At 68.1% G+C, this 27,708-nt stretch overlaps 4 protein-coding genes across 6 annotated transcripts; 2 read left to right on the forward strand and 2 right to left on the reverse strand.

The window, feature by feature from the left end:
• Positions 1-91: 91 nt before the first annotated feature.
• CLCF1 (cardiotrophin like cytokine factor 1) lies at positions 92-8,419 on the reverse strand. Of its 2 annotated transcripts, none has more exons than XM_059848506.1 (3): positions 8,244-8,419; positions 2,071-2,237; positions 92-1,651 (listed from the first exon to the last, which is right to left on the reverse strand). In XM_059848506.1, exons 1-3 carry the CDS (start codon positions 8,356-8,358, stop codon positions 1,157-1,159), a joined length of 777 nt encoding a protein of 258 aa, XP_059704489.1. In that variant the 5' UTR covers positions 8,359-8,419; the 3' UTR covers positions 92-1,156. The 2 variants fall into 2 exon arrangements, with proteins under 2 accessions (XP_059704489.1, XP_059704490.1); XM_059848507.1 differs by lacking the exon at positions 8,244-8,419 and adding an exon at positions 7,347-7,607.
• A 241-nt stretch (positions 8,420-8,660) lies between these two features.
• Positions 8,661-15,115, forward strand: RAD9A (RAD9 checkpoint clamp component A). 2 transcript variants are annotated; one of them, XM_059848509.1, is made up of 11 exons: positions 8,661-8,788; positions 12,978-13,048; positions 13,144-13,278; positions 13,366-13,480; positions 13,581-13,680; positions 13,801-13,910; positions 13,984-14,090; positions 14,161-14,225; positions 14,301-14,402; positions 14,482-14,704; positions 14,776-15,115. In XM_059848509.1, exons 3-11 carry the CDS (start codon positions 13,273-13,275, stop codon positions 14,872-14,874), a joined length of 927 nt encoding a protein of 308 aa, XP_059704492.1. In that variant the 5' UTR covers positions 8,661-8,788; positions 12,978-13,048; positions 13,144-13,272; the 3' UTR covers positions 14,875-15,115. The 2 variants fall into 2 exon arrangements, with proteins under 2 accessions (XP_059704492.1, XP_059704491.1); XM_059848508.1 differs by lacking the exon at positions 8,661-8,788 and adding an exon at positions 12,708-12,900.
• Positions 14,933-17,641, reverse strand: PPP1CA (protein phosphatase 1 catalytic subunit alpha). Its single transcript, XM_059848510.1, has 7 exons — positions 17,555-17,641; positions 16,922-17,053; positions 16,609-16,839; positions 16,282-16,386; positions 15,970-16,193; positions 15,409-15,543; positions 14,933-15,286 (listed from the first exon to the last, which is right to left on the reverse strand). The coding sequence occupies exons 1-7, from the start codon at positions 17,607-17,609 to the stop codon at positions 15,176-15,178; spliced, it is 993 nt and encodes a 330-aa protein (XP_059704493.1). The 5' UTR covers positions 17,610-17,641; the 3' UTR covers positions 14,933-15,175.
• A 1,413-nt stretch (positions 17,642-19,054) lies between these two features.
• On the forward strand, positions 19,055-26,132 carry CARNS1 (carnosine synthase 1). Its single transcript, XM_059848512.1, has 10 exons — positions 19,055-19,238; positions 20,991-21,009; positions 21,462-21,693; positions 21,983-22,072; positions 22,345-22,832; positions 23,061-23,241; positions 23,788-23,873; positions 24,217-24,448; positions 24,528-24,799; positions 24,884-26,132. The coding sequence occupies exons 2-10, from the start codon at positions 21,007-21,009 to the stop codon at positions 26,108-26,110; spliced, it is 2,811 nt and encodes a 936-aa protein (XP_059704495.1). The 5' UTR covers positions 19,055-19,238; positions 20,991-21,006; the 3' UTR covers positions 26,111-26,132.
• Positions 26,133-27,708: the final 1,576 nt, after the last annotated feature.

Genomic DNA, 27,708 nt, shown 5'->3' on the forward strand with positions numbered 1-27,708 from the left:
CCTTCACTCTGATCCCTACTGATGCCACTGACGGAACAGCCCAAATTGCTCACGGAGCCGTTACCGGGGTGCGGCACGAGAGAGGCGGGGGGCTGGAGAAAGGCTTTTATTCGTTCATACAAGAATAGATCTTCTGCAATAAATACCCCAATAAATAAACATCTCCAATAAATAAACACTCATAGACGCACCGGGACAGCGGCCTCGCCCCACTGCTGCATCGATGGGCAACCATGGGGGAGGCGGGGCTTGGGTGAGGGGGCGGGGCCTGATGCGGGGAGGAGGCGGGGCTTGCTACACAGGCGAGTGGGCGTGGCTTATTGCCATCTGGGGCGGAGCCTATTGCTCCGGGGCGTGGCTTGCTGCTGGCTGGGGCGGGGCTTATTCCTATGCTCAGAGGGCGTTGGTCCTTTTGGGGATGGGCGGGGTTCTCACCCACTGGAGATTTTAGGGAGAGGGACAGGCACCCTGGGGTTTGGGGACACCATGGAAGGGCACTCGGGAGTCAGGACTCCTGTCCCTTAAGACACAACATAGTGACGGAGGGGCTGCGGAGTGACTGTGGTGGCACTTTGGGGTGAGGAACTCTACCCCTTAAGGCACAGTTGGGTGGTGATAAGTACATGGGGTGGCTTTGGCAGCACTCCAGGGTCAGGAGACAGTTTTGAAGGGACGCTGGTTGTGAAGAGGGGACATGGAGTGGCTTTGGTGGCACTTGGGGTCAGGAGACGCATCCCATACAGCAGAGTGTGGTGACAGTGGGGATGTGAGGTGGCTGTGGTGGGTGGCACTTGGGGTCAGGAGCCCCTCACTTGAGGCACGGTGATGAAAGTGGGATTGTGAGGTGGCTGGGAGTCAGAAACCCTTTTTCTCGAAGCACACTGGTGGTGGACAGGGAACATGGGGTGGCCGTGGTGGCACTTGGGGTCAGGAGCCCTGTTCCTTAAGGCACAGTATGATGATGATGGAGGGGCTGCAGGGTGGCTGTGGTGACACGTGATGTCAGGAGCCCCATCTTTCAAGGCACTGCCAGGTGATGATGAGGTTGTGGGGTGCTTTAGGGGACAGGAGCCCCATTTCTCAAGGCACACCGGTGGTGGAAGAGGGGACCTGCATGGCCGTGGTGGCACTGTGGACTCAGGAGCCCAGCAGGTGCTCAGAACCCCCTCGCCTCCAGCCGCAGGGTGACCACAGCGGGCGGCACCTTCTTCTTGAGGCGGTTGAAGTCCTTGGCCGAGCGCCAGAGCCAGGTCTGCAGCTCCTTCAGCAGCCAGAAATCATCCATCTTCTTCAGGAAGTCATTGGGGGCGGCGGGTGCACCGGGGGGCCCGGCGGGGGGCCCGGCGGGGCCGGCGGGCAGTGGGTAGCCCAGCGAGGACATGACGCCGCCAATGCTGAGCACCAGCCCCTGGAGGCTGGCGCAGAAGTGGGCGAGGCGGTGGCGCAGCTCGGCCGTGCCCACCTGCCCGTCCAGCACACGCAGGTAGCAGAGCAGGCGGCTGTAGGCCCGGTAGTTGGCGGCCAGGCGGGCGTTGTCCGTCAGGCCCCGCCACAGGTCCAGGTCCACGGTGGCGCTGGGCACCCGCTCGGCGCGTGCCAGCCGCGGCGGGTTGAAGTCGGGCTCATTGAAGGGGGGGCCAAGGTAGTTCAGCTGGAAGGGAACGGGGGTGCCAGGGGTCAGGTCTCTGTGTCCACCCCGTGCCCAGCCTCCACGTCCCCCACATCCCGCTCATCCCAGCTCTCCCTCTCCTGTCACATCCCCCCTCGCGCTCTGCCCGAGCCGGACGTTCCAGCACGGCCCGGGCGGTGCCACCGTCACCGCTTGGCACCAAACGTGCCGGCACCGCCGAGGGCACGTCAGGGCAGGGACGGGGAACCTCCGGGTGAGTCGGCGACGCCGGCGGGGAGGGAGAGGCGGATGCCCGCGCCCATGACGGAATCACGGGCCGAGGGGAGGGTGCCCGAGAGCCGCCCTGCGCCCGGGGAGCGATGAGGCATTTCCGTGCCCTCCGGCGTGGGAGCAGCTGGGCACGGGGTGGATATCCCGGGGGGGGTGCGTCGGGGACTCACGTAGGTGCCGGCGAGGGTGCGGAGCTGGTGCTCCAGGTAGCGGGTCAGGTCGTACGTCTGCTGGATGGACTGGCCGGCGCCCAGCTCCTCGGAGCAGTTCAGCGCCGGCAGAGCCGGCAGGTTGCAAAGCGCGGCGCACAGGAAGGTGAAGATCCCCCAAGAGTCACCTGTGGGGAACACACAGCACCTCAGGGGGGGTGACAGGGACACTCCGTCTCCGTGTGAGCGGCGCCGAGCCTGAAGAGTATCCCTGAGTCACCCGTCTGAGCGCGGGGAAACTGAGGCACGGAGGTGGGGTGGGTGGGGTCCCCCTCACCTCAGCAGCCCCCCGGAGCAGCAGGAACCCCCCACCTCAGCGCGGTGACCTCCCGGCTCCCCTCGGAGTGCTCCCGCCCGCGGCTGCACCAACAATCCTTTATATGGTCTGGAGCAGCGCGGCCGCGGCATTCCCGCCGGGACACACGCCTGGGGATATATTTGGGCACCGACAACGCCGGAGCGGCCCGGACACCCAGCGGGGACCCCCGCCGAGGGGCCACCGGGAATATGGGAGGGGGAAGGGGGTGGGAAGCGGCTCCGAGGAGCGGCCGGGGCGCGGGGTGACCTTTGCGGAGCCACCGGAAAGCGCCGGCGGGGTCCCCGTCATCGCCCTGACGTCAGGGCGGCCCGGGAGCGCGGCCCCGCCGGCCGACGGCTGTGCAAAGGTCACGGCCCGCGGCCAGGACACTCCGGCCAGCTGGCACTCCCGGCTCGCCACAGCCGGCCTTCCCGGCAGCGCCTCCCGGGAAAGACCGGCCGCTGGCACGGCTCGGCACCGCGGGGCTCCTGCTGCGGGCAGCCCCCCGCGCCCCCGCGCGTCACCACTCCCCGTCACCGGCCGCCGGTGACGCACGACGGTCCTCGGGGACACCCGGGCTCCGGCCACAACGGCCTCGCTGCCGTCGGTGTCCTGCAAATTGCAAGCATCGCTGTGGGGGATGCGAGTGCCCTGTGGGTGTGCAGGACACTGTCACACCTGGGATGCACCCCGGAGGTGTGCAGGACACTTGTGACACCTCTGGAATATGTCCAGGCCGCACCTGGGATGCACCTTGTGTGTGTGCATCACCGAGGCATGGGGAACACAGCACTTTCCAGGCTTGTGACACCATGCAGTGTGACACAGTGCACACGTGTGACGCACCACACGCATGAGACACCACCCAGGTGTGTCACATCCCACACGGGCGTGTGACACGTGTGGCAGTCACAGGACATGCCAGGCGAGCTTGCAACATGCTGCGCACCTACCCCATCGGGGGGAAAGCTCCGTTACGTGCCACCCACATGTGACATGCCGTGCTGTGACACCCCACATGGCACCACGTGCCCCCGTGTCTCCCTGTGCGTGGCAGCCCCGGCCGGCCCCGGCTCGCCCGGTGCCCCGCGGTGGGCACGTGCCGCCGCTTGCCCGCGTTCCGGTGCGTGGAGCGTGCGGCTGGCCCCGCGTGCGTGCGAGCGTGGGCCGGGGGGGGCCGGCGGGGGGGCCGCGGTGACTCACAGCACACAGAACCCCCCTCCCGGTGTTTGCTTTGGCCGGACCCTTGCCCGCCGCCGGCTCCGGTTTCCAGGCGGGATTTACACCCGCCCCGGCCTGGCCAGTGCCAAACCAAACACAGCCGGGGAGCGGGATGAGGGGGGATGGCAGGGATGGGAGATGGGAATGGAGCCACGGTGGATCCTGGGCAGGTGGCCCGGACACGAGGATGAGGATGATGGAGGAAGGGGATGGAGGTGGGTGTCTGAGGGATGGGAACGGTGGGATGCGCAGAATGGATGGTGCTGGGCAGCGGTGACCATGACACAGTGACGATTGTGACCCTGGCACAGCTGTGACAGTGACTGGGGCACAGCACTGACAGCAACCATGACACACATGACACAGCAGTGACAGTGACACTGCACAGTAATGAGGGTGACCATGACACAGCAGTGACAGTGACTGGGGCACAGCAGAGACAGTGACCATGACACAGCAGTGACAGTGACTGCAGCACAGCAGTGATGATGACAGTGGCACAGCAGTGACGGTGACTATGGCACAGCAGTGACAATGGCCCAGCCATAGCACGTGCCCCCGCTGTCCCCTGCCCACCTCTGTCCCAGCGGCTGGCGCCGGGCACCCACCGGCACAGACAGTGGAGGAGGGAGGCTCCAGCCGGCACAGCTGGATCCCGGTGACGTTGGAGAGGAAGAGCCCGAGGGTTTCAAAACCGGCCCTGGAGCGCAGCCAGGATGCTCCCAGCCCACGTAAGCAGCTCATGGCGTGCCTGCCCGGGGTCACCCGCTGGGCCCTGTGGACACCCGAGGAGCCGGGGTGACGGGGGGCCACAGCAGCGGGCACCCCCTGCTCTGCCAGCCCACCCACCCGGACACACCGGTGGTGCCATGGACACCCATAGCACACGTGGCAGCAGGGACATGGCTCACCCGCCTTTGGGGTGACACCCGGGACCCCTGGCCTGCCACCCGCCCAGCAGCGCAGGCACCAGTGCTGGCCAGACCTCCCGGCCAGCAGCCGAGGCAGGAATTCGGCCACGGAGACGGTGAGCTGTTCCCTGGGCATGCTGTGGGCAGAGCCGCCCGGGCTGAGCGACCACAGCCCGCCCAGAGCCGCTTTCCCGAAAGCCTGGCGGCGGGGGCGGCAGCCGGGAAGGGGAGACCCCCCGGCCCTGGAGTCCCCGGCAGAGGATGGAGCCGAGCCGGCCCCCGATGCCGCGGCGGGAGCTGCCCTATCTGATGGGCCGGCATCCAGCGGCCAACAGAGCCCCATCCCACCCCGCAGCCCCGTTCCCGGGGCCAGCACGGGAGGTCTCGCGGTGGCCAGGCATGACTGTGGCACAGAGGACAAAGCAGCCCTGTCCCCGCTACCCCAGCCGCTGTCCTGGCCACCAACTGACACTACTTAACTTTCCACGGGGCATTTCCCAGTCCAATGTGGTCACCAGCTCCGAGGGGCTTGGAGAGGGTGACACTGAAAGGCTCATGGACAGACACCTCTGTGTCCCCAGACTGCTGGCATTTAACCCCGCTGTGTCTGGGGAGGTGACAGCACAGCACAGCAGGGTCCCTGTGGAGCTGGCACGGTGGGGACACGAGAATGCTCACCTTCCACACCCAGATATCACAGATGCAGCATTCCCTGAGTTCCAGCAGGAAGAACATGTGTGTCCTTGCTCCCCAACAGTACCCACGGCCACCACAGCAGGGTCGCCATCCCATCCATCCCATTCTACTGCACTCCATCCCATCCATCCCATCCATCGCATCCATCCCACGGTGAAGCTGCCGTGCCAGGAGCGGGTGGTGGTGCGGGGGGCGCATGGCCCCGCGTCCCCCCCGGTGAGGGCTGTGCCTGCGCTCGCGGCGCTGAGTGTTTACATCCTGTCTCTTCCGTGTGTTTATAAATGCGGCCGCGCACGGGAGACTCCAGCGAGGCCGTAATTAGCTGGGCCTGGATTTCCCATCCAGCTCTGGCTCCAGCCAGCAGCACCATGGAAACACCCCCGCCGGCGAGGGGGGCGCAGGCCCCTAATCCCAACCAGACCCCGCTGCCCCACATGCATGCCCAGCGCCCGGGAGCCTCGCAAGGCACCTCCATCCCTTCCCGCCACTCTCGGCGCAGGTCACGGAGCCACAGAGCCCAAGAGCCCCCCCAGCAGCGTGCTAGGGGTTCACTAGCACAGAGCCAGTCTGGCCGTTCTCCAGCAGGGCAGGGGACCCCCGGTGCCATCCCACGTGGCACCGCAGAGCCCTGGGTGACACGCCCCGGCACCTCCGGACCCACTGGCATCGCCTGCCACGGGGACACTGACTGGCTGGCTCAGTGTGGGACCAGCAGCTCTGGTGGGCACAGCCATGTCCTGATGTCCCCACAGCACCGTGGTGAAGCCTGGGACACCTCTGTCACCCACAGGCCACATGCCACATGCAGCCACAACACTGCCGGGCCAGCTGCTTCCCAGATAGCCCATCCAGGAGTGCATCCCCACGAGCCTGCTGCCACGCTGGGACGGTGGTGCTGGCACGGTGGCACAGGGACGCTGGCGCTGCAGCCCCGGGGGGTGCGGAGGGATGATTTATGGGGCTCGGTGCCACTTAGCAGGGCATAAATCTCCCCCCAGCACGGCCCTGTAAGCAGAGCCCTCCGCATTTCCCTGCGGAGCCTGCGCCTAATGCAGCCCAGATGTGCAGCCGCCACCGTGCCCTCGCGCCGCCCGCTAAATAGGCACGGGGACACCGGGGATGCCGAGAGTCCCCGAGCCCTGCCAGGGACACCGCCCGGGCAGCCCACGGCCGGCGATGTCCCCAAACGGGAATGGGGTCTCGGCGGCCGAGCTCCAGCGCTGCGGCTCCTCCTCTGCGTCCCCTTCCCCGCCCGTCCCCGCAGGCCTCGGCACCGGCCGTGCCACCGGTTCAGCCACGTCCGCCGGCTCGGCGGCAGCGGGAAGGGGGAGAGGAAGGGGCGAGGGAGAGCGATAGAGCCGCCGGGGATCCCGGCCTCGCTTTTCCGGTTCCCCGGCGCTCGCCCCGCTTTGCCCGTCCTGCGTCACGCCGGCACCGCGGGAGCTGGAGCCGAACCCGGCGCCGGCCTCGTGCTGCCCCGGCCCCGGTCCCGCCGCCCGGGACCCCGGGGAGCCTGGCGGCGACCACACTTTGACCTTTTAAGGGTGTTTCCCAGCATTTTCCGGGCGAGGAGCCCCCGGTGCCGGTGTGCCGCCAGGCCGGTCGGCCCCCCGGCAGCCCCGGGGTTACCGGTGGCCGCTGGGCCCGAGGGAACAAAGCCGCCCCTTCCCCAGCACCCCGAAATCCCGCTGCTGTGTCCCGCAGGAACGTCGCCTGCTCCAGCGGCGGCGTTCCGTGTCAAGCCCCGAAATCCAGCCCCGTGCAGGAAAACTAACTCTTCCTGCCCCCCATAAATCCCACCGACTTTCCTTTTCCTCCCCTCTGTCGGTCCCGGGGTTTAATTCTCCGTGCTCAGCGGCGGTTCCCTCCCTGGTAATCACAAACATGCATGGAAAAGAGGGAACGAGAGAAAGGGGAAAAAAAAAAAAAAAAAGAACAACAACCCAACCTAGAGAGGGGAAAGTCTTAAATCAATCCCAAAGCCAGACAGACGTTTTAATCACATCAAATTAAAATCAGCAGTCGGTTTGGAAAGGGGAAAAAACTCCCGGCAGATGCAGGCAGGGGAGTTGGGGCAGCCCCCCGCCCCACACCCAGCGCCGCGGGCTTACCTGAGAGCTCCCCGGTTACATTTAGCATAGTCGGGGTGCAGGGGGATTTTGGGGGGGCTCGGCTCTTGCTCGGCTCCCCGAGCCCGCCCGCTCGCCTCAGCCCTGGCTCGCTGCTTCGCTCGCGCTCAGGGTTGGGTGGTGGTTTTTTTTTTTTTGGGTTGGTTTCTGGCTTTCTTTTTTTTCTTTTCTTTTTTTTTTTTCCCTCGGTCTCTATTTGTTTTGGTTTGGGCTCGCTCGGGTGTTAGGTGGAAGGAAAAAAAAAAAAAAAAACCGGGGCGGGTTGGGTGGGTTTTTGGGGTGTGGAGGGTTCGCACCGCGCTCCGGCTGCCTCGCTCGCTGCCGTTCCCCCCTTCCACCTCCCTTGATTTGCTCTTTTGATTGGGGTCCAGGAATGCAGGAATAAAAAAAAAAAAAAGAAAGAAAAAGGAAAAAAAAAAAAAAAACTGGAGCTCGCATCCACCCTCTCCAAGCTGCTGCCTCCTTCTTTCCTCTTTTATTTTTTTCCCAATTCAAGTGTTAAGCAGAACCAGGTTGCTTTCAAGAATGTATTTGATGCAATTGTACACAAGAGCGGGCTCCATTCATTCCCTCCCTCTCCCCCCCAGCCCTGGCTTTATCCCCCCTTTCCCCATCCCCATCCCCGGGGTCCCGGCACCGGGCAGAGGTGGGGAGGCTGGAGCCAAGTCCCGGAGCTGCGGAAGGCGGAGGGGAGGGAAGGGAAGAGGGGGGTCCCCCGGGGTGCCGCTGGTCGGGTAGGAAGGGGGGGACCCCCGCTTTCTCCCTCGCTGCGCCCCCCGTGCTGTTCTGGCTCCCGCCCGGCTTTTGTTAAAGTGGCAGCGGCGGGGCCGGTGCGGGGCCGGTGCGGGGCCAGTGCCGCTCGGCGGGGGGGTCTCCTACCTGCTCTCAGCTCCATGCGGGACGGGCGCGGGGCCGGGGCGCTGCGTGCGTGCTCTGGGGTCCCCGGGCGGGCAGGCAGCGGTCCCGCACACCGGCCCGGGACTGCGGCTCCCATTTGCCGCTCCGAGCCCTCTCGCCTCTCCTCCTCCCCGCGCACAGAGCCGAGAGCCCGGTCCCGGGGGGAGCACGGGGGGGACGGGACGGAGGGGGGGTCCGGGGAGGGGAGGACGGGGGGGGGACGGGGCGAGGTGCGGCGGAGCGGCTCCTCTGGCGGGGCCGGGACCGGGGGGGGGCGTGGGGTGCCAGCCTGCCCCCCCCTTCCTTCCCCCCCCGGGGCAGCGGGGAGGAGTGGCGGAGGGATGGGGCCGGCCGGTGCGGGAAGGGTGGCGGCGGGGCGGAGAGGGGGGGGGGGTCGGGTCCTCGGCTCTTCTCTGGCACGGCCAGCCCCCTCCCCTCCGGCCGAGAGAGGGGGTCCGGGGGCCACGAGCCCCCCCGGCTCGGGGACCCGCAGCGCGGCGGGCGCTGCCCCGCCGGGACGGCGGCAGGTGAGCGGCGGAGCGGGGGGAGCGCGGCGGAGTCCCGGCGGCACAACCGGAGCCCCGCGGAGCGGCGGAGGCGGCTCAGTCCCGGGGGACCTTCCGTCCCGAGGGAGGGCTTCGCTTCTCCCGGCGCCCCCCGTCGACCCGGGGACCCCCCCCAGCCCGTTTCCTCCGGGTGCCAGAGCCGCTTTCTTCCCGATTATCCTCCCCCGTAAGGACAATCCCCATCCCGGCGCCCGCGGGGCCCTTGGCAATGACCGCGGCGTTCCCCGCAGCCCACAGGGGGTGAGTGAGGTGGGCTGGGGGGCGTGCGGAGACCCCCAGGGACAAGAGGAGCCGCCGCGTGAGGGGAGGGGGGCGACCCGACAGCCAGAGCCCCTCATCCCTTCCCCTCACGCTCCTCATCCATGAGTGGGTGCTGCCGCGGGGGCTCTCTCGGCGGGGAGAGGAACGTCCTGGCTCCCCCCAAAAAAAGCTTTGTTTAAAACAAAGGCGCTGGGAGCGCCGGGAAGGGCCGGGAGGTAACAGGCGGATTCGCTTCCACTCCAGACCCCGGCCCTGGCCAGGTCCGAGCCCTCCCGGCTGCCATCGCATCCTCCCGGCTTTCTCCGGGGCGCGGGGTGCCCGCTCGGAGCACAGCAGGACCCCTTTTCCCTAAATCCACCGGGACACTGGGTGCTGAAGTCATTAGCAGCAGTTTGGGGACCCCCCGTAGGGATAAACCACACACGGACGTGCTGCTGGCTGATTTATTGCTCGGGAAGTGCGGATTTGGTGTTGAATCCGTGAGGACGCGCCCAACAGACATGTCAGGGCTGACGAGGGGGACTCTGGATCCCGTCCCCCTGGTGAATGGGGGACACTCCGCAGCCCTGAGGATCCGTAGGGGCTGCGGAGGTGTCGGACGGAGCTGCCCAAACGATCCACGGCTGGAGGGAGCCCCGGCCCGGCTCCCCGGCAGCGTGTCTGGGGGGGTCCGCTCGGCGTGGGGCCGGCCCCCTCGCCCCCCCAGCCGCAGGGCAGGGTATCTGGTTTCCCCCCCGAGCCAGCAGATCCCGCCAGCAGCGCTGGAGCAGTTGGGAAAAGCCGCCGGCCCGTCCCCGGGGGTCTCCAGCCTACCGAGGCGGCGGGGCTGCCCCTCGCTGCTTTCTCCCCTACCCAAAAGCCAGAGCTGCCGTGGGGTCTGGGGAGTTTTCCAGCTGCCACGGCTCCAGCTGGGCCATCACCTGAGACAGGAGAGGAGGAGGAGGAGGAGGGAGATGCGGCCCGGCAGACGCGGGTCCCGGCTTCCCGAGCCGCTCTCCCTGTGCCAGCCAGCGGTGCCAGGAGGGAGCCCCCGCCCCAGGACAAAGCGGGCACAGGGCACAGGCAGGTCAAGCGGCTGGGAAGCCTCATCCTCGCATCCTGTTCCTCCTCCTCCTCGTCGTCCCGGTGCCCGCAGTGGCTCCGCGTGGGTGAGGCCGTGCCCGCCCTGCCCTCGGGGCCACGTCACCGGGCAGCTGAGCTCACCTCAAGCCCGGCCCGCGGGTCCCCCGGCCGGCGCCGGGGCCGGCCCGGCCTCCCACTGCTGACCTTTGCGGCCGGCAGCCGGGGGAGGGAGGGACGGGGGGCTGCCCGAACCCAGAAATCCCGGCTGTAGCCCCAAACCGGCGGCGAGGCGCGGGCTGAGAGGCTCCGGCAGCGCCCGGCTCCTTGGGGACACCCCTGGGGCGCAGGCAGGGGCACGGAGCAGCCATCCGGCTCGGCGTGTCCCCTCCTGCCGGGCTGGCAGCAGCAGCCCAGCTGTGGCCGTCTGTCTCCCCGAGCTGCTGCCCGGGCGAGGGCGCCGTGCCATGTGCCGGGAAGGAAGCAGCAGGAGCGGGAAGGACGCTGGGAGACGGCCCCGAGCCCGCCGGGTGCGAGGGAACAGCCCTGTCACCTTCCCTGCCATCTCTGGGTGAACTCCCCAGCCCCGGGGGCAGTCCTGGGCGTGGAGCCCCCCGAGGGCTGCCAGGCTCCTGCTCCCGGCCCGCATCCAGCCCATTCCCTGGTCGGCGCTGGCGGGAAGAGGGAGGGGGGGCCCGGCCCTGGCCCCCGCTGAGGTGTGTGTGTCACGACCGCAGCCAGCTGCGTCCTCTCCGCAGCTCCATAAAACGCCGAGCCCCGAGGCCAGAGCCCCTCCTGGGGACGCCGGCTCCAGAGGAGCCCGGCTGCTCTGCCAGAGCTGGAACGGAGGCTCCCACACAATCCCGTCCTCCTCCTCGTGGGAGGAAGGGAAGCAGCCAGTGCTCACCCCAGGAGTGGAGGAGCCAGATCGGGCTGGAGCCCGAGCCCAGGCCAAGGCAGGCCTGCAGTCCCTGGGGCCGGCCGAGCACGGCCCCTACACGTGGCTGGGCCATGGAGCCCCAGCAGGGCCATGAGCTCCTGTACCTGGAGGGGATGCGGCAGGCAGGGGGGCCAAGATCCCGGATAAAAGGCACCAAGCGCTCCAGACAGGGAAAGGAGGAGGGGCAGTCACCATGCCCTGGAGGACGGCAGCCATGGGAAAAGGGCTCTGCAATCCCCTTCCCGTTTCCCTCTGCTCAGGTGCCAGCCCTGCTCCACCAGCGGGGCCCCTCGCTCGGGCTCCGCGGCCACCGGGGCCGGGAGGAGGGACTGGGGGAGCGGCTGCTCCAGCAGCAGGCGGGAGGCGGCTGGGGGACCCTGCTGTGAGCACGACTCGAGTTCCTTGCAGCCACCTCCCCCGGCTCCCTCGAGGCCACAGCTCCAGAGCCTGTCGCTCTGGGCTGGCTGTGAGCACAGACTGCTGGCTGGGCCAGTGTCACATCCCAGGAAGTGCTCACAGACACACGGGAGCAACTGGGCCCGTGGGAAATGTCTTTGCCCATGGCAGGAGGTTGGGACAGGGTGGGCTTTAAGGTCCCTTCCAACTTCAGCCATTCTGGGATTCTATGGACCACCCATAGATACACCTGGCCAGCCCAGAATTTACAGTGTACCCCCACTGGAGAATTCTGGGAGACCCCCAAAATTCCATCCCTGGAAGGGTTGAATGGGGCCTGGAGCAACTTGGTCTAGTGAATGGTGTCTCTGCCCATGGCAGGGGATGGACGTGGATGAGCTGGAAGTTCCCTTCCAAGCCCAGCCATTCCATGAGTCTATGGCATGCACAGCCAGCAGCACCTCCAGCATAGAGAGAGACCCTCAAGCATTAATTTACAGCATTCCACTTCCCCTATGGAAGTGGAGATAGGGATCCCCAAAATCCGTATCCCGGGAGACAGGGATCCCCAAAACATCGGGATCTCGGGAAGCACCGGAGCAGCTCCAGGGAGTTGCAGCCCTTCCTGGGGAGCACCGTGCCGCGGGAATGTGGGAAGCAGCAAAGGGACCGGGAGGTGCAGGCAATGTGGCAGAAGGGCAGCCTCGCCCGGGATGCTGCCGGGAATGAAGCGAGCGTCAGGGTGCTGGGAGGTACAAGCACGGAACGACCCCGGCAGAGCCCCACGATGGGTCGGAAGGCCCCGGGAAGGACCCGGTGCGGGGCTGAGCGCCGGGAACCGCGCTGAGGGCGCGTCGAAGCCCCATTGGCTGAGCCGCACGCCAGTCCAACCGGCGCCCAATAGCGCGAGGCAGAAGGCGGGGCTTACCGGAGGGGCAGCCCCTAGAGCCGCCGGCCGAGGCCCCGCCCCTCCCGCCGGTCACGTGAGGCTATCGCGCCGTGTCGTCACGCGCCCCCTCAGCGCGGACCAATCGGCTGGCGGCAGGGGCGGGACGGAGGGGCGCCCCCGGCCAATGGGGAGGCGGCCTGGGAGGGCGGGCGCGGGAAGCGGGGAAGGCACCGGCGGGGCGCGGCGGGGAAGAGGCCGGAACCCCCGGGAGGGGACGGGGCAGGGGGGCTGGGGGCCACCACTGCGGGGCCGCTGGGAGAGACGGCACCGGCGGGGCGGGTAGGGAACAACAACCGCGGCGGGGGGAGCGGCGAGGCCCGAGCGGAGCCCGCTGGGGGCGTGGCCTAGCCCGCACGCTCCGCTGAGGGGCGTGGTCTGGTGGCGGGGGCGGGCGCGAAGGCCCCACGTGCCCGCCCGGTGCCGGTGCCGGTGCCATGAAATGTGTCATCGCCGGCGGCAACGTCAAAGGTGAGCGGGGCCTGGGGGCCCGGGGAGCGTGGCATGCCCGGGAGCCCTGCCTCACCCCCACACCTTCTCCTTCCCAGTCCTCGGCCGAGCCGTGCACTCCCTGTCCCGCATCGGCGACGAGCTCTACCTGGAGCCCACCGAGAGTGGGGTATGCAGCACCGGGGGGGCTGGGTGGGAGCTGGGGGGCACCTGTGCCCCCCTCCCTCCGTGCAGGCAGTGCCAACACTGTGGCTGTGTCCCCAGCTGTCCCTCCGTGCTGTCAACTCCTCCCGTTCTGCCTTCGCCTCCTTCCTCTTCGCACCCCTCTTCTTCCAGCTGTACGAGCCGGGCAGCGCCGGGCCCGACACGGAGCTCTTCCGATGCAAAGTCCACATGAAGGTGCAGTGCCCTTCCCGGGCTCCCCCTGAGCTCCTCGTTGTTCTGGGGGCCCAGGGCAGGTGACAGTCCCCGTATCCATCCCCACAGTCCTTCCTGGGGGTCTTCCGCTCGCTGCCCTCGCTGGAGAAGTCGGTGGGAAAATGCCTCATCCTGCTCAAGCCCTGTGCCAGCCGCCTGGTCCTGCAGCTCCACTGCAAGTACGGTGAGTACCAGCGGGGACAGGCCTGGGGGGGGTGACACAGCACAGCGGGGACATGCTGGCACTGCCTCCTGCCCTGCTGAGCTGCTGTCCCCCCTGCCAGGTGTCACCAAGACACACAACCTGGCCTTCCAGGAGTGCGAGCGGCTGCAGGCCGTGTTCGACACCCAGCACTGCGCCAGCCGCCTCTGCGCCCCGGCACGGTGAGGGACACCACAGGGGTGGCACTGCAGTGGGCAGAGGGGGATGAGGGTGGATCGAACGAGGGATTCTGGCCAGCCCCACAGGACTTGGGGTGCTCAGCCCCCTCCTGTGCCCCTCAGGCTGCTGGCAGAGGCCGTGGTCCACTTTCCCCCGACGCTGGCTGAGGTGACACTGGGGACTGGCCCTGGTGGCAAAATCAGCCTGCGGAACTACGTGGAGGACGAGGCAGGTGAGTCCTGCAGGGTAAGGGGGCCCCCTCCCCACCTTGGGGTGCCCTCCACCCACCCCGTTCTACCCTCCAGAGCCAAGCAAGACGATGGTGACGGAGCTGTGCCTGGCTGAGGATGAGTTCCAGTCAGTGGCTGTGGCCCCGGGCTCCCACATCACCTTCTGTCTCAAGGAATTCCGTGTGAGTCCCCACCCAAGCCCCCCAGCCCTGGGTCACCCCTGGCCCCCCTCACCCTCCCCTTTGTCCCCAGGGCCTGCTGAGCTTTGCCGAGGCCTCCAACCTGCCCCTCACCATCCACTTTGACGAGCCCGGCAGGTAGGAACGGTCACCACATTCCCACCCTGTGCCAGCACCGTCCCTGGCACCCCCTCAGCCCCTCTGTGTCCCCAGGCCAGTGATCTTCACCCTGGATGACACTGTCCTGGAGGTTCACCTGGTGCTGGCCACCCTCTCTGACCTAGAAAGCAAATCCCAGTCCCCTTCGACCAACGGGTAAGTCCCAGATGAGCCCTCCAGCGGCCATGGGCAGGGAGCAGAGTGACCATTCCCAATCCTGCTCTGTCCCCATCAGCGTGTCCCACCTGCCCGCCCCGTCAGACGACTTTGCCGATGACCTGGAGTCCTACATGGCTGCCATGGAAACCAGCGAGGGGTGCTCAGAGGGCCCCCCCAGCCCCACCTTCCCCCTGCACACCCCCCAGCCAGCCAAGAGCAAACCCCAGGAGGAGGAGCAGGAGGAGGAGGAGGAAGAGGAGGGGGAAGGAGCTGTGCCAGGCACCCCCCCACACAAGAAGGTGAGGGATGGGTGTGCCTGGGGGCAGGGGGTGGGCAGAGCCTCCTCCTGACCCCCCATTTCTCCCCACAGTTTCGCTCCCTGTTTTTTGGCTCGGTGATGACACCAGGAAGGCCTGGTCCAACCACCACCCAGGAGGTACTGGCGGAGGACAGCGATGGAGAAAGCTGAGCCCCGAGTCACTGCCACCCCCAGCCTCCATCCAACCACCAGGACAGGCACCCCCCAGTGACCCATTACAAGTTTATTCCTCAAAAAATCCTCCTGCCCCCCCCTCCGCTGCCACCCCAGGGCTGGGCTCTGGGCTCCCCCCTCGCCCCAGCACTCCCTGCCCTGGGCCTGGATTTGCTTTGGTGGAGCGTGGCGGGGAGGGGGCAGGATCCTACAAATAAAAAAACGAGTCGAAAAAAAAGCGACCTGATGCTTGGGCGGGGGGCTGTGGGGCGTGGGCAGCACGGGGGCGGCTCCCAGCTCATTTCTTGGCTTTGGCAGAGTTTCGGGGAGGGGTGACAGGGCGCCCAGCGGGGTTCAGCCCGCTGAACTGCCCATATTTGCCTTTGTTCTTGTCGGCCGGCTTCAAAATCTGCGGGCGAAGGGGGAAAGAAATCAGCGAGCTCCCGCCCCAGCTCTCCACTCCCCTGGAGGGCAGAACTCCCTGCAGCCCTCCCAGCAGGAACTGGGGGTGTTTCCCCTCCCTGATCTCACCTGGAAAGAGCACATGAGGGTCTCATCCACGCTCATCATGGCGCCGGCGTTGTCAAACTCGCCGCAGTAGTTGGGGGCCGAGAAGAGGGTGACGAGCTGGCGCTTGGCGAAAAACTCGTAGCCATCTTCCACCACCTGGGGGGGACACGGGATTGGCAAAAATCCACCTCCCATGGCCAGTATCCACCTGCCCTGGCTAATTCCCAGTCCCCCAGGCTGAATATCCAGCCCTCTACCAGGGTGAGCACTCCCTGCCCGGCAGCAAATAGCCACCCTGGGACAAACACCCACTGCCCCAGGGCAAGTATCCATGTCCAGAGTGATTATCCAACCTCTGGGAGGAACAGCCACATCCAAGGGTGACTATTCATCCCCCCTGGGCAAATACTTTGACATCAGAGCAAATACCCAAATCTCAGGGCAAACAACCCCAAAATTCCAACCCACACACTCCTGGGGTACACACTGCCCTTGAAGGGGAAATACTCGGGGTAGAACCCCCTGACACCCACTGGACACCCAAACCCACGTGTCCCCAGTATCTGGGGGTCCCGGTGGTACCTGGTGTGCCCGGCAGATGAGGTCCAGGTCGTGCTTGTGCAGGAATTTGGCCACCACCTCGGCCCCGAAGGTGAAGGAGACCCCACGGTCGTTCTCCCCCCAGCCCTGCACGTCCTTGTCGGGGTCGGACCAGAGCAGGTCACAGAGCAGCCCCTGATCCGGGACATCCGTGGGCCGCATGATCCGCCGGATCTGCTCCATCGACTGCAGGTCTGGGGACAGCCCTGTGGGAAAGGGACACCCCCAGAGCTCAGCAGGGAGATCCCACCCCTCCTCCAGCCCACCCAAATCCCTGGGAAGGACCATTCCCACCTCCGTGGCAGCAGAAGATCTTCTCATCCACGATGGCAGCAATGGGCAAACAATTGAAGCAGTCGGTGAAGGTCTTCCAGAGCTTGATGTTGTATCTTCGCTTGCCTGCGGGGGACAAAGGGGGCTTGGAGGTGACCCTGGGGACACCATGGGGGTAGGCAGGACACAGAGGAAGGGCAGGAGGACACAGAGGAAGGGCAGAAGGACACGGCAGGGAGGGAAGGAGCTCATAGGTGGGGTAAGTGTGGGACAGCACTGGGACAACACCGGGAAAGGGGGAGCCCAGGGATGGCAGCAGGATTTGGGGGGCACAGCCCGAGCACTCACACTCGTCATAGAAGCCATAGATGCGGTTGATGCTGGCACACTCATGGTTGCCCCGCAGCAGAAAGAAGTTCTCAGGGTACTTGATCTTGTAGGCGAGCAGCAGGCAGATGGTCTCCAGAGACTGCTTGCCCCGGTCCACGTAGTCCCCCAAAAACAGGTAATTGCTCTCAGGGGGGAAGCCCCCGTACTCAAAGAGCCTCAGGAGGTCGTAGTACTGCCCGTGGATGTCACCTGGGGGGGACACAGGCTGTGAGTGGCACCCTGCAGCCCCCCACGCCACCCCAGTGCTGCCCAGCAGCCACGCAGGCCTCACCGCAGATCTTGAGGGGTGCCTCCAGCTCCAGCAGGATGGGCTGGCTCAGGAAGATCTCCCGGGATTTGAGGCACAGTCCGCGGATCTCGTTCTCCGTCAGCTGCACGTTCTTCCCCGGCCGCGACCCTTGGACTGCTCCCAGGGAAGAGAACAGGATCAGGGATCTCCCGGTGCTCAGGGACCCCCAGAGCGCCCCAGGAACCCCTGCTCTACCTGCCCCAGCCCTCCCTGCCCCTATCCTCCAGGCCCTCCAGGCTCGGCTCCAGACCCTTCGGGGCACCCCGGTAACCTCCCGTTCCGCCTCCGCGGGGGACAGACCCTTTGGGGACCCCCATTTCCTCCAGCCCCCTCCCGCGGGGCACAGACCGATTCGGGATCCCCCCTCATATCCTCCACGCCCTCCGGAATCATCTCCAGCTCCCCAGACCCCACGGGGACCCCCCCCAAAACCTTTCCCAGCCCTGACCCACCCCACCCCCCCCCCCCGCCAACCACCGCGGCCTAACCCGCCCCCGCCAGGTCCAGGCCGGGGACACCCCCGCAGCGCCGGGACACGGCCCGAGCCGGCCCCGAGAGGTTCCCCGAGCGGAGGGAGGGTGTCCCGGTGCTCGGGGGGCGGCGGGGGCCGCTCACCCTCCAGGAGGCGGCTGATGATGGAGTCGAGGTTGAGCTTCTCGGTGTCCGCCATGGCCGCCCGCGCGCCGCCCCGCCCCGCGCGCCCGCCCAGAGCGGCCCCGACGCGCCTGGCGCCCCCTGCGGGCTCGGAGGACTCAGTGCAGCGGGGTTTCCCCCGTGCCCCGCGGTCCCCTCGGCCACGGTGTCCCGGACCCGGAGGGGCGGGAAACGGGGACAGCATGGCGGGGGAGCCGACTGCAGGGAGCCACGGCGGTGTCACAGAGGCAGGGGGACAGCCGTGGAGAGGGGACACGCTCCACAAGGGGACATTCCGGGCAGGGGAACATCCCGGGAAAGGTGACAGCCCGGGCAAAGGGACATCCCGGGCAGAGGGACATGCCTGGAAAGAGGAACGTCCCAGGAAAGGGGATACCGCGGCAACGGAATAATGCCGGGCAAGGGGACACCGCGGGCAGAGAGCCTTCCCTGGAACGGAGAACGTCCCGGGCAGAGGGACTTCGCTGGAACGGAGGACTTCCCGGAGAAGGGGACATCCCGGGAAAGGGGACAACCCGGGAAAGGGGACATTTCGGAAAAAGGGACATCTCCGGTCAAGCGAATAACCCGAGCAGGCGGACACGCCGGGCAAGGGGTAGAGCTCGGGCGAGGGTACGCGGGGGACAGGGGCGACATGGACTCGTGTCCTGGGCCTGGGGACACAGGGCTGGAGAGGGAGAGGGAGGGGAACAGCCTCGGCATAGACAGCGGCTCCCGGGACTGCGAGGGGACAGGAGGGGACGCGGAGGCAACCGGGGATCCGTATCCCGGTCCTGGGAGCACAGGGACAGCCTGGGGACACGGGAGGACACGAGGGGACAGAGTGCTTGGCAGAGCCTAGGGATGTCCCCACCCGGGGACTCTAGGGACACCGTCGGGAGCAGCACCGGGCGGTTGCCGGGAGACTGTTGCCACTCTGAGGTCCCCGGTCACACGCCGAAGGGCGGTCTCCCACTGGGGACACGGGAGAGGGTGACACATTTGTGCCACCGCTCGTGGAGGGCAGCAGTGGCAGGGATGGGGTCATGGCTGTCCCCTGTCCTCACTGGCTGTGCCACGCCGTGCCACGCCATGCCATTCCCTGGGTGCCATTCCCTGGGTGCCACGCCGTGCCACGCCATGCCATTCCCTGTGTCTCATTCCATGTCGTGCGGGGAGGTCGCGAATAGCTCCCGGGGCCTGCCGTGACATTTCTGCTCCGCGGTGTCAGTTTTACACCCGGCCCCGTGTGACCCCGGGCTGGCCCCGTCCCTGCCCCCGGTCACTTGTCCCCTACCCCCGTCCCCGTCCCTTGTCCCGCTCCCAACCCCAGTCCCTTGTCCCCGTCTCCCAGCGGTGGCACCCCGGCCCCGCCACCCTTGCCCCGCTGCCCCCTTTGCTCTGCCAACCCCTTCGGTGTTCCGGTCCCCCCGGTGCCCCCAGTCCCGCCCCGCCCCGCCCCGCCCGAGCAGGACACGGCGCCGCCGCCACCGCCGGGACCGGAGCGGGCAGACAGCACCGGGAGCTGCGACAGCACAGGGACCAACACCGGGAAACCCCGCCAGACCCCGACACCCCCGGGACCGGAGCGGGCAGAGCCGCGCCGGGTGCGACAACACCGGGAGAGACCGACACCGACAGACACCGACAGACACCGGCACCGCCGGTGGGTGCTGGCGGCAGCAGGGGGTGTGGGTGGGTTTGGGGGTGCCGGTGCCGGGGGGGCGGGAACAGCGGGATGGGGGCGGGGTGTGTGTGCACACCTGTGACACGGTGCAAGTGACAGCGCAGGTGACAGGTGGGTGATGATGACGTTCACGACACGGTGAGGGTGACAGGGTGCAGGTGACAGGGCGGTGTCTTGGTGCAGGTTATGGGGTCTGGGTGGTAGTGCGGGTGACAGGGTGCGGGTGACAGGGTACAGGTGACAGGTAGGTGATGTGCGTGACAAGTCGCGGGTAACAGGGCGCCGGTGATGGTGCAGTGTCGCAGTGTGGGTGACGGCGTGGGTGACAGGGTGTGAGTGACAGGTGCGGGTGACAAGACCCTGGAGGTGGTGCGGGTGTGTGGTGGGTTGCCGGTGACGGGGTCCATGTGACAGTTCAGGTGACAATGAGGGTGGCAGGGTGCAGGGGTGGTGCGGATGACAGGGAGCGGGTGACAGCGCGTGCAGGACTCTGCGGCGCGGCAGCCGCGCTGGTGGCCCCGTGCCTGCCGGTGGCGGTGACGGTGACAGTGACAGTGACGCCGCGGGCAGCTGGAACTAAGCCGGGGGACGTGCGTGCTGGCAGCTCCGCCACGCTGGGGACAGGGGGACAGGAAGGGGGGGAAGACGAGGGGCGTGTCCAGCCAGGGGACGCGGGACAGGGGGACAGGAGAACCCCGTCAGGCTGAACCACCCCCCGGCTCCCGCTGAGGCAGCTCGCTAGTGACGGGTACAGGGACACGGACAGGGGTGCCAGCGCCTGGCGCGAGGTGGCAGAGGGGACAATGGGGCTCTGTGTCGCCTAATCCGGGGCACGGGGCCGGGGGTTGGCACCCCGGGGTGGCGCGGGGGGGGTTTAAAGGCCAGACCGGCCGGTGTCCCCCGTGCCAGGCGTCCCCGAGCCCTCGTCCCCTGCGCGCTCTCAGGCCACGGCTCCCACCCCAAGGTACCGGGCGACACAGCTGTCCCAGCTCGGGGACAGCAGCAGCACCTCCCAGCTGGGGATGGAGGGGGACAGGGCGGTCCCGAGGCTGGGATGGGCGCGGACTTTGAGGGACCCCCGTGACTGTGTTTTAGGGGACCCTTGTGCCACGCCACCAAGCCGTGTGTCCCCTAACGCTGTCACCGGGTGCCGGGCTTAGGGACACCCTGGCTGCCAGCGGGCACTGCTCAGATCCGTGCCTCAGTTTCCCTCTGTGCCCAGCTCTGCTAGGCACCTGCTGGGAGCGGGGGCACCCGGGGGGTGGGGACACTCCGGTCCCTGGGTCTGCACCCCCAGGGCACCTTGGCACCCCCGGGATGGGGAGGTGCCCCCGGCTGTGCTGAGCTAGCACAGGATTACACACTAAGCCGGAGGTGCCGGGGCCACCGGGGCTGGCACTGAGGGGACAGCCTGAGGCCACCGTGACTGGCACCAAGGGGTCAATCTGGGGCTACCAGACCTGTCAACGAGGGGACAAACTGGGGCCACAGGGACTGGCACCGAGGGGTCAGTGTGGGGACACTGGGACTAGCACTGAGGGGACAACATGAAGACGCCGGAGTTGGCACTGAGGTGTGCCCCAGGAAGCGTGCCAGGCTTTGGTGGGTGCTGCAGGACGGGTTCCCCCCCGAAAGCCGGGGTTGGGGCTCCCAGCACCGGGCGGGGGTGGCCGGGGAAGGGTGGCAGGTCCCCAGGGAGCCGCGCTGATTCTGCCTATCCTTCTCTTGCAGCCCCTCTGTCACCAGGATGGTGAGTGGACCCCGGGTGGGGGGTCCGGGCGGAGGTGGGTGCCCCATCCCGGGATCCCGGCGGTGCCGGGCACTGGCGTGGGGCAGCGGGCAGCGCGGCGTGCTGTGCCCACCCGCCGCGTGACCCCATGGGGACAAGGGGACGCTTTGTCCGGGAGCTGGCGGCCCCGGCGGCTGGCACTGCCCCGCTGTCCCCGAGGCGGTGGCGCTGTGCCCGGCGCTCGCAGCCCCCCAGCACCCCGACGCCCCCACCCCACGGGTGGGCAGCGGCTCCCGCCGTGTCCTGTGCCAGCCCCCCCGTGCCTGCCCCGTGCCCATCCGGGGTCCGTCCACGTGCCAGCTCCGTGCCGGACCCATGACAGCCCCGTGACAGCCCCTTAACCCCACGCCAGCCCCAGAGCACCCCCTTACCCCCATGCCAGCCCCGTGCCAGCCCTGTCCCTGCTCCCGCAGCTCTCGACGTCCCAGCCGAGCCCGGAGCGGGTGCCCAGCCCGGAGGAGCAGGAGTGGGCAGGGCCCGAGGCGCTGTGCCCGGGCTGGCTGGAGGATGAGGCCCCCGATGGCGAAGTGCCCGGGGACAGCGGGGACCCCGACGGTGCCACCCACGCCTACGAGCGGCTCCAGAGCACCCTGTGCCAGGAGGGGCTGCCCCCCACGCTGGACTGCTCCGCGGAGCCCCGCACGGGTTGGGGACACGGGGGGCACGGTGCCAGGCTGGGACACGGGGGTGGCAGAGACTGGGCTGGTGATGCGGGAACGGTGCCAGGCTGGGGACACGGGGGTAGCAGGGACAGTGATGTGGGCGCAGTGCCAGGCTGGGATAGGGGGATGGCAGGGATAAGGGTGGCAATGGGGATGCAGTGCCAGGCTAGGGACACAGGGGGCTTGGGGTCTCCCAGCCACACTAGGGTGCTACGGGCAGGGTGGCGCCAGGGTCCCCATCCGGGGGCTGTTAACCCTTCCCTTCCTGGCAGGATTTGGCCCGCTGGACATGACCGTTTGCATCCTGGGCTCCCCGACCCCCTTCCTGCCCGTCCTGCTGGAGGGTGGCACCCGCTGCCCAGGTGGGTGCCATCCCCTTGTCCCCACTCCGCACGAGACACCCCTGAGCCGACAGCAGGGTCCCCACACCTGCCTGTGCTGCCTGACCCGGACTTTGAGGGAAACTGAGGCAGGGGAGCAGGGTGGCAGCAGTCCCGCGTGTCCCATTATTCCCAGTACACACCAGTTCAGCAGCAAGTGCCCTCCCTCCCCCCCCGCGGCACGATCCCTATGGGGGGCAGTTTGGGGCAGGGGGTGCGGGGTGCCCACCGCCCACCCCCATGCCCACCCGCAGGCGCCATGGTGCTGTGCCTGTCCCCCTCCTGGGCCAGCCGGGTGCCGTCGGAGTCGTCCCCGGGCGCCTGGTCCCTGCTGCTCTCCCGGGGTATCTCCTTCAAGGTGGGGGGGCACAGCGCCCTGGAGACCTTCGTGCCGCCCCGCCGCGCCAACTACGTGACGGGCACCTTCGTGCCGGGGGACCCCGAGGGCGGCTGGGTGGGCGAGCTGGCCCGTGACCTCGACTGCCCCACGGGGGGCTCGGTCCCGCTCGCCCACCGCCTCGAGGACACGCTGGTCACCCGCTGGGTGCTGGCGGCTCGCGCCAACCTGCCCGTGCCCCCCACGCTGGCCTTCGTCCTGGGGGCCAGGGGGGACCTGCCCGCCGAGCCGGTGGCCCCCGGGGTGAGGCTGGTGCGGCTGCAGGACCCCCAGGGCCAGCAGAGCCTGGTGCAGGAGGAGGTGGGCGCCTTCCTGGGCGGCACTGCCATGGAGCCCTACGGCCAGGTGGGCACGGGAGCGGCGGGCCGTGCTGGTGGCACCGGGTGGCGCTGGGGCGCATGGAGAAGCAGAGGGGTGCACGCAGGGGGGGGGTGGCTGTGAGGGTGGTGACCAGGTGGCACTGGGGGGTGCAGGTGGTGGGGTGGCACGGGGTGACACGGGGCAGCGTGCAGGTGGCGGGCTGGCTGCTGGGGTGGCAGCAGGTGGCACGGGGTGACACGGAGGTGCACGCAGGTGGTGGTGCGGCCGGCGGGGTGGCGGTGGCGGGGAACAGGCACCCGCAGCACCCACAGGAAGGAGGAGGGGGCGGCGGTGGCGCAGGCGGTGGGTGCCCGGCTCCGGGGGCTGACGGAGGAGGACAGCGTCCTGCTGGAGGCCATGGTGCCCACCGCCCGCCTGCCCGTGCCCCCCCCACGTAAGGCCCCCGCCCTCGGGCGCCCACCACCCTGGGAGGGGGGGGAAGAGTCCCCCGGGGTCCCACGGGTCCCTGCAGCTGTGCCGGCCACTTGTCTGTCCCCTGGGGCGGGTGGGGCCATCGGGGTGCCCAAATTACTGGGGTCCTGGGGGAGGGCACGAAGGTCACCCTGGATGCCCACAGTCCCCTGCGTTAGGGTCGGGGGACAGTTTGACACCTTGGACCCCCACAGACACATGGGGAGAGGTGGGGAAGGTCACCCTGGACTCCCAAGGTCCCCTGTGGTGGGGGAGAAAGTCACCCTGGACCCCCATGGTCCCCTGGGGCTGGGCAGGGTGTTGGGGTGACCCCCTCTGACTCCCGACAGTCCCGTGGGACTGGGTATGACAGTTGCCATGCTGTACCCCTCACTCCCTGGGGCTGGGCTTGGCCGGGGCCACCGCGGTGCCACAGGGAGTTCCAAAAGGCCCCAGAGGAGGGGGAGGTGGGGCAGGGCAGCCCCATCCCCGCGTGGCGGCCGTGCCTGCCCTGTCCCTTGCCCCCCAGGCAGCCCAGCCCCGCGGCTGCCCATGGCCCTGCGCATCTGCACCCTCGTCTGCAGGTCCTGGGGGGACCGGCCCCAGCTCTGCCAGGTATGGCATGTCCCCACACCCCGGTGGCTCTGTGTGTCCCCAGCCTATGATGGCTGTCCCCACGTCCTGGTGGCCCTGTATGCCCCCAAGCTATGGTGGCAGTCTTGCGCCCCCAGGCTGTGGTAATCTGTGTGCTACGCCCTGTGTGCCTGTCCATGTCCCCAGGCCCTGGTGGCCCTGGGTGTCCCCAGGATTGGTGGCCATCCACATCCATGCCTTGGGTCAATGTGTCATCCCACGTCCCAAATCATTGGTGGCAGCTGCGTCCCCAGGCTATGGGTAGCGGTCACCCGATGGCAGCCGGCGTCCCCACACACACGTGCGTGTCGCCGTGTCCCCACAGGTGGCCTGCGCCGTGGGACGCGCGGAGAGCCCGGTGCGTCACGGCGCGGCGCTGCCCCAGGGCCTGGACTCCAGCCTGCAGCAGTGGGGAGTGGCGGCCCCCAGCCAGCGACAGGCCCTGGCCACGCGGCTGCGGGAGGCCACCGAGGCCGCCGCGGCCGCCCTGCTGGCCAGCGAGGCCGAGCTGAGCCCGCGGCAGCGCGGCGGCAGCCGTGCCCACACCGACATCCTGGGTGAGCACGGCGCGAGTGACGCCGTCGGTGCCCGCGGTCACCCCGCGGTGCTTAGCGGTGTCACCGTCACCGTCCCCAGGCGTGGATTTCCTGCTGGCGTGCGTGGATGAGGTGCTGGAGCTGGTGGCGCTGGCCACGAACGGCCAGCGGTGCCTGGAGACCTGCGCGCTCGCCGAGGCCATGGGGCGCGGCGTGGGCGAGCCCTGTGGGGATTTGCCGCGGCTGCTGGCCGAGGCCATGCTGCACCGGGCGCAGTGTCACCTGGTCGAGGGCAAGGACATCCTGCTCATCGGGGCCGGCGGCGTCAGCAAGAGCTTCGTGTGGGAGGCGGCCCGCGCCTACGGGCTGAGGGTGAGGGGCTGGGGGCGGCGGAGGGCGGCGCAGCGGCGGTGCCGGGGCCGGCCGTCCCCCGGTGACGCCTCTCCGGGGCCGCAGATCCACCTGGTGGAGTCGGACCCGGAGCACTTCGCGGCGGGGCTGGTGCAGACCTTCCTGCCCTACGACAGCCGGGAGCACCGGCGGGACGAGGAGCACGCGGAGCGGGTGCTGGAGCTGCTGCGCTCCCGGGGGCTGCGGCCCCACGCCTGCCTCTCCTACTGGGACGACTGCGTGGTGCTGGCGGCCCTGGTGTGCCAGGGGCTGGGGCTCCGCGGCCCCGCGCCCGCCGCCGTGCGGGTGGCCAAGCAGAAGAGCCGCACGCACCGGCACCTGCAGCGCTGCCGCCGCGGCCGCCCGCCGCCCGCCGCCTTCGCCGTGCCCTGCCGCCGCCTGCGGAGCCACGGCGACGTGGAGCGGGCGGCGGGCGCTGTGCCCTTCCCCGCCGTGGCCAAGCTGGAGTTCGGCGCAGGCGGCGTGGGCGTGCGACTGGTGGAGAACGCCGGGCAGTGCCACGCTCACGCCGCCCGCCTCTGGAGGGACCTGCGCGACGACGCCGACCACCCGGGCATCGGGCTGGGCTGGGGCAACGCCATGCTGCTCATGGAGTACGTGCCGGGCACCGAGCACGACGTGGACCTGGTGGTCTTCGAGGGGCGGCTGCTGGGCGCGTGGGTGTCGGACAACGGCCCCACGCGTGTCCCCGCCTTCCTGGAGACGGCGGCCTGCCTGCCCTCCTGCCTGCCCGCCGACCGGCAGGCGCAGCTGGTGCGGGCGGCGCTGGAATGCTGCCGGGCGTGCGGGCTGCGCGACGGCGTCTTCAACGTGGAGCTCAAGCTGGGCCCGGCGGGGCCGCGCCTGCTGGAGATCAACCCCCGCATGGGGGGCTTCTACCTGCGCGACTGGATCCGCGAGGTCTACGGCCCCGACCTGCTGCTGGCCGCCGTGCTGGTGGCGCTGGGCGTGCCGCCCGTGCTGCCCGCTCGCCCCGCGCCCCGCACGCACCTGGCCGGGGTGATGTGCCTGGCGTCGGAGCACGGCGAGACCCTGGCGGGCGGCGGGGGCATGGAGGCTCTGCGGGAGCTGCACGGCCGCGGGCTCGTCCGCCTCAACCGGCTCTTCGAGGAGCCCGAGGGGGCCGGCGAGTATGAGGAGCCGCTGCTGAGCGTGGCGTGCGCCGGGGCCACGCTGGCCGAGGCCTGCGAGCGCCTGCTGGGGCTCTGCCAGGGGCTAGGCATCGACTCCCCGCGATATCCCGTGGAGCATTTCTTGTCCCACTTCAAATAGCGCCGGGCAGGCAGCGGGGAGAGCGGGGGAATGGGTGCCCCGGCACACCCGGCACCCGCTCCCGCCGCCCCGCCGCCCCTCCCCGGCATCCCCCCGGCACCCCCTCCCGCTGTCCCCCCATCCCCTGGCCTGGCACACCATGTCCTGGCACCCCCGTACTGCCCTGGATCACAGTCACCTGCCCTGCCACCCCAGTGCTTGGCAGTCCCCTTTGTCTTAGCACTCCATCCCCTGGCATCCCCTCATTCCCCTGGCACTCCATCCCCTGGCATCCCCCGAGTCCCTTGGCAGCCCATTCCCTGGCATCCTGACATCCCATCCACTGGGATTCTCCCATTACCTGGCACTCCATTCCCTGGCATCCCCCGACTCTCCTGGTGCCCCATCCCCTGGCATTCTGAAACCCCATCTCCTGGCACCCCCCCCACTACTCTGACACCCCAATCCCCAGCATCCCCCATGTCCTGGCACCACATTCCCTGGCATCCCCACCATCCTGGCACTTCATCCTTCCATCACATTGACAGCCCACACCCAAAAATTCCCCCCTCCCAGTCCATGCACCCCATCCCCTTGCCCTAGCACCCCATTCCCTGCTTCCCAACGTCCCTCCCTGTCCCCCCTGCCCTGTCCCTACAGTCTCTACCCCCCGTCCCTGAAGCTGGGGGTCCCATGCCTGGGGACACACAGGGGGACACTGTCCCCTGCTGTCCCCGTGCCACCCCCAGGGTGGGGCATCCAGGAGCCCCGAGGCAGCCAGGCCACCCCATGAGAGCAGCAGGTGAAGTGTGAGGTGTGTTGGCACCTGCTGGCATGGGGAGACCCTACAGCAACAAACCATTATGGGGAGAGAGACCCCATAATGACAACTAATTATTGGGACATCCCATAATAACAAAGAAACATGGGAGACCCCACAATAACACACCAGCACGGGGAGACCCCACAATGACACCCTCGAAGGGAAGACCCTACAGAAACAAATGGGGAGACCCCACAGTAACAAACCCGTGTTTAGGGGAGACCCTACAACAGCATACACTGAAAGGCAAACCCCACAATAACAAACTGGCATGGGGAGACCCTACAATGACAGACCTGCACCAGGGGACCCTACAACAACAGAGGAGCACCCAGGAACTCCCTGGAGCAGCTCAGAAAGTCCTCTGGGAAGGGATTTGTGTGGGGCACCCACACGATACAGGGCTGTCACTGGGGGGGCCCTACAGTAACACCAGTGACTCCACACTAACACCCGGCCCCTGTAAGGTCCGAGATCCAACAACAACACCGGACACCCTACACTAACACTGAGCCCCTGCAGTACCCCTGACCCTACAATAACAGCAGTGACCCTACAATAACACCCACATCCTACAGCCCTCACGACCCTACAATAACACCAGAGATCCTACAATAACACAGAGCCCCCGTAGTGCCTGAGAGCCTGCAATAACACACAGCCACTTTAGTGCCTGAAACCCTCCAATAACACCCAGTCCCTATAGTGCCCCTGGCCCTACAATAACACCAGCGACCCTTCAATAACACCCAGTCCCTGTAGTGCCCCTGGCCCTACAATAACACCAGCTACCCTT

Source organism: Haemorhous mexicanus, chromosome 6 (genome assembly GCF_027477595.1).
Source record: "Haemorhous mexicanus isolate bHaeMex1 chromosome 6, bHaeMex1.pri, whole genome shotgun sequence".
Classification (NCBI taxonomy): Eukaryota; Metazoa; Chordata; class Aves; order Passeriformes; family Fringillidae; genus Haemorhous; species Haemorhous mexicanus.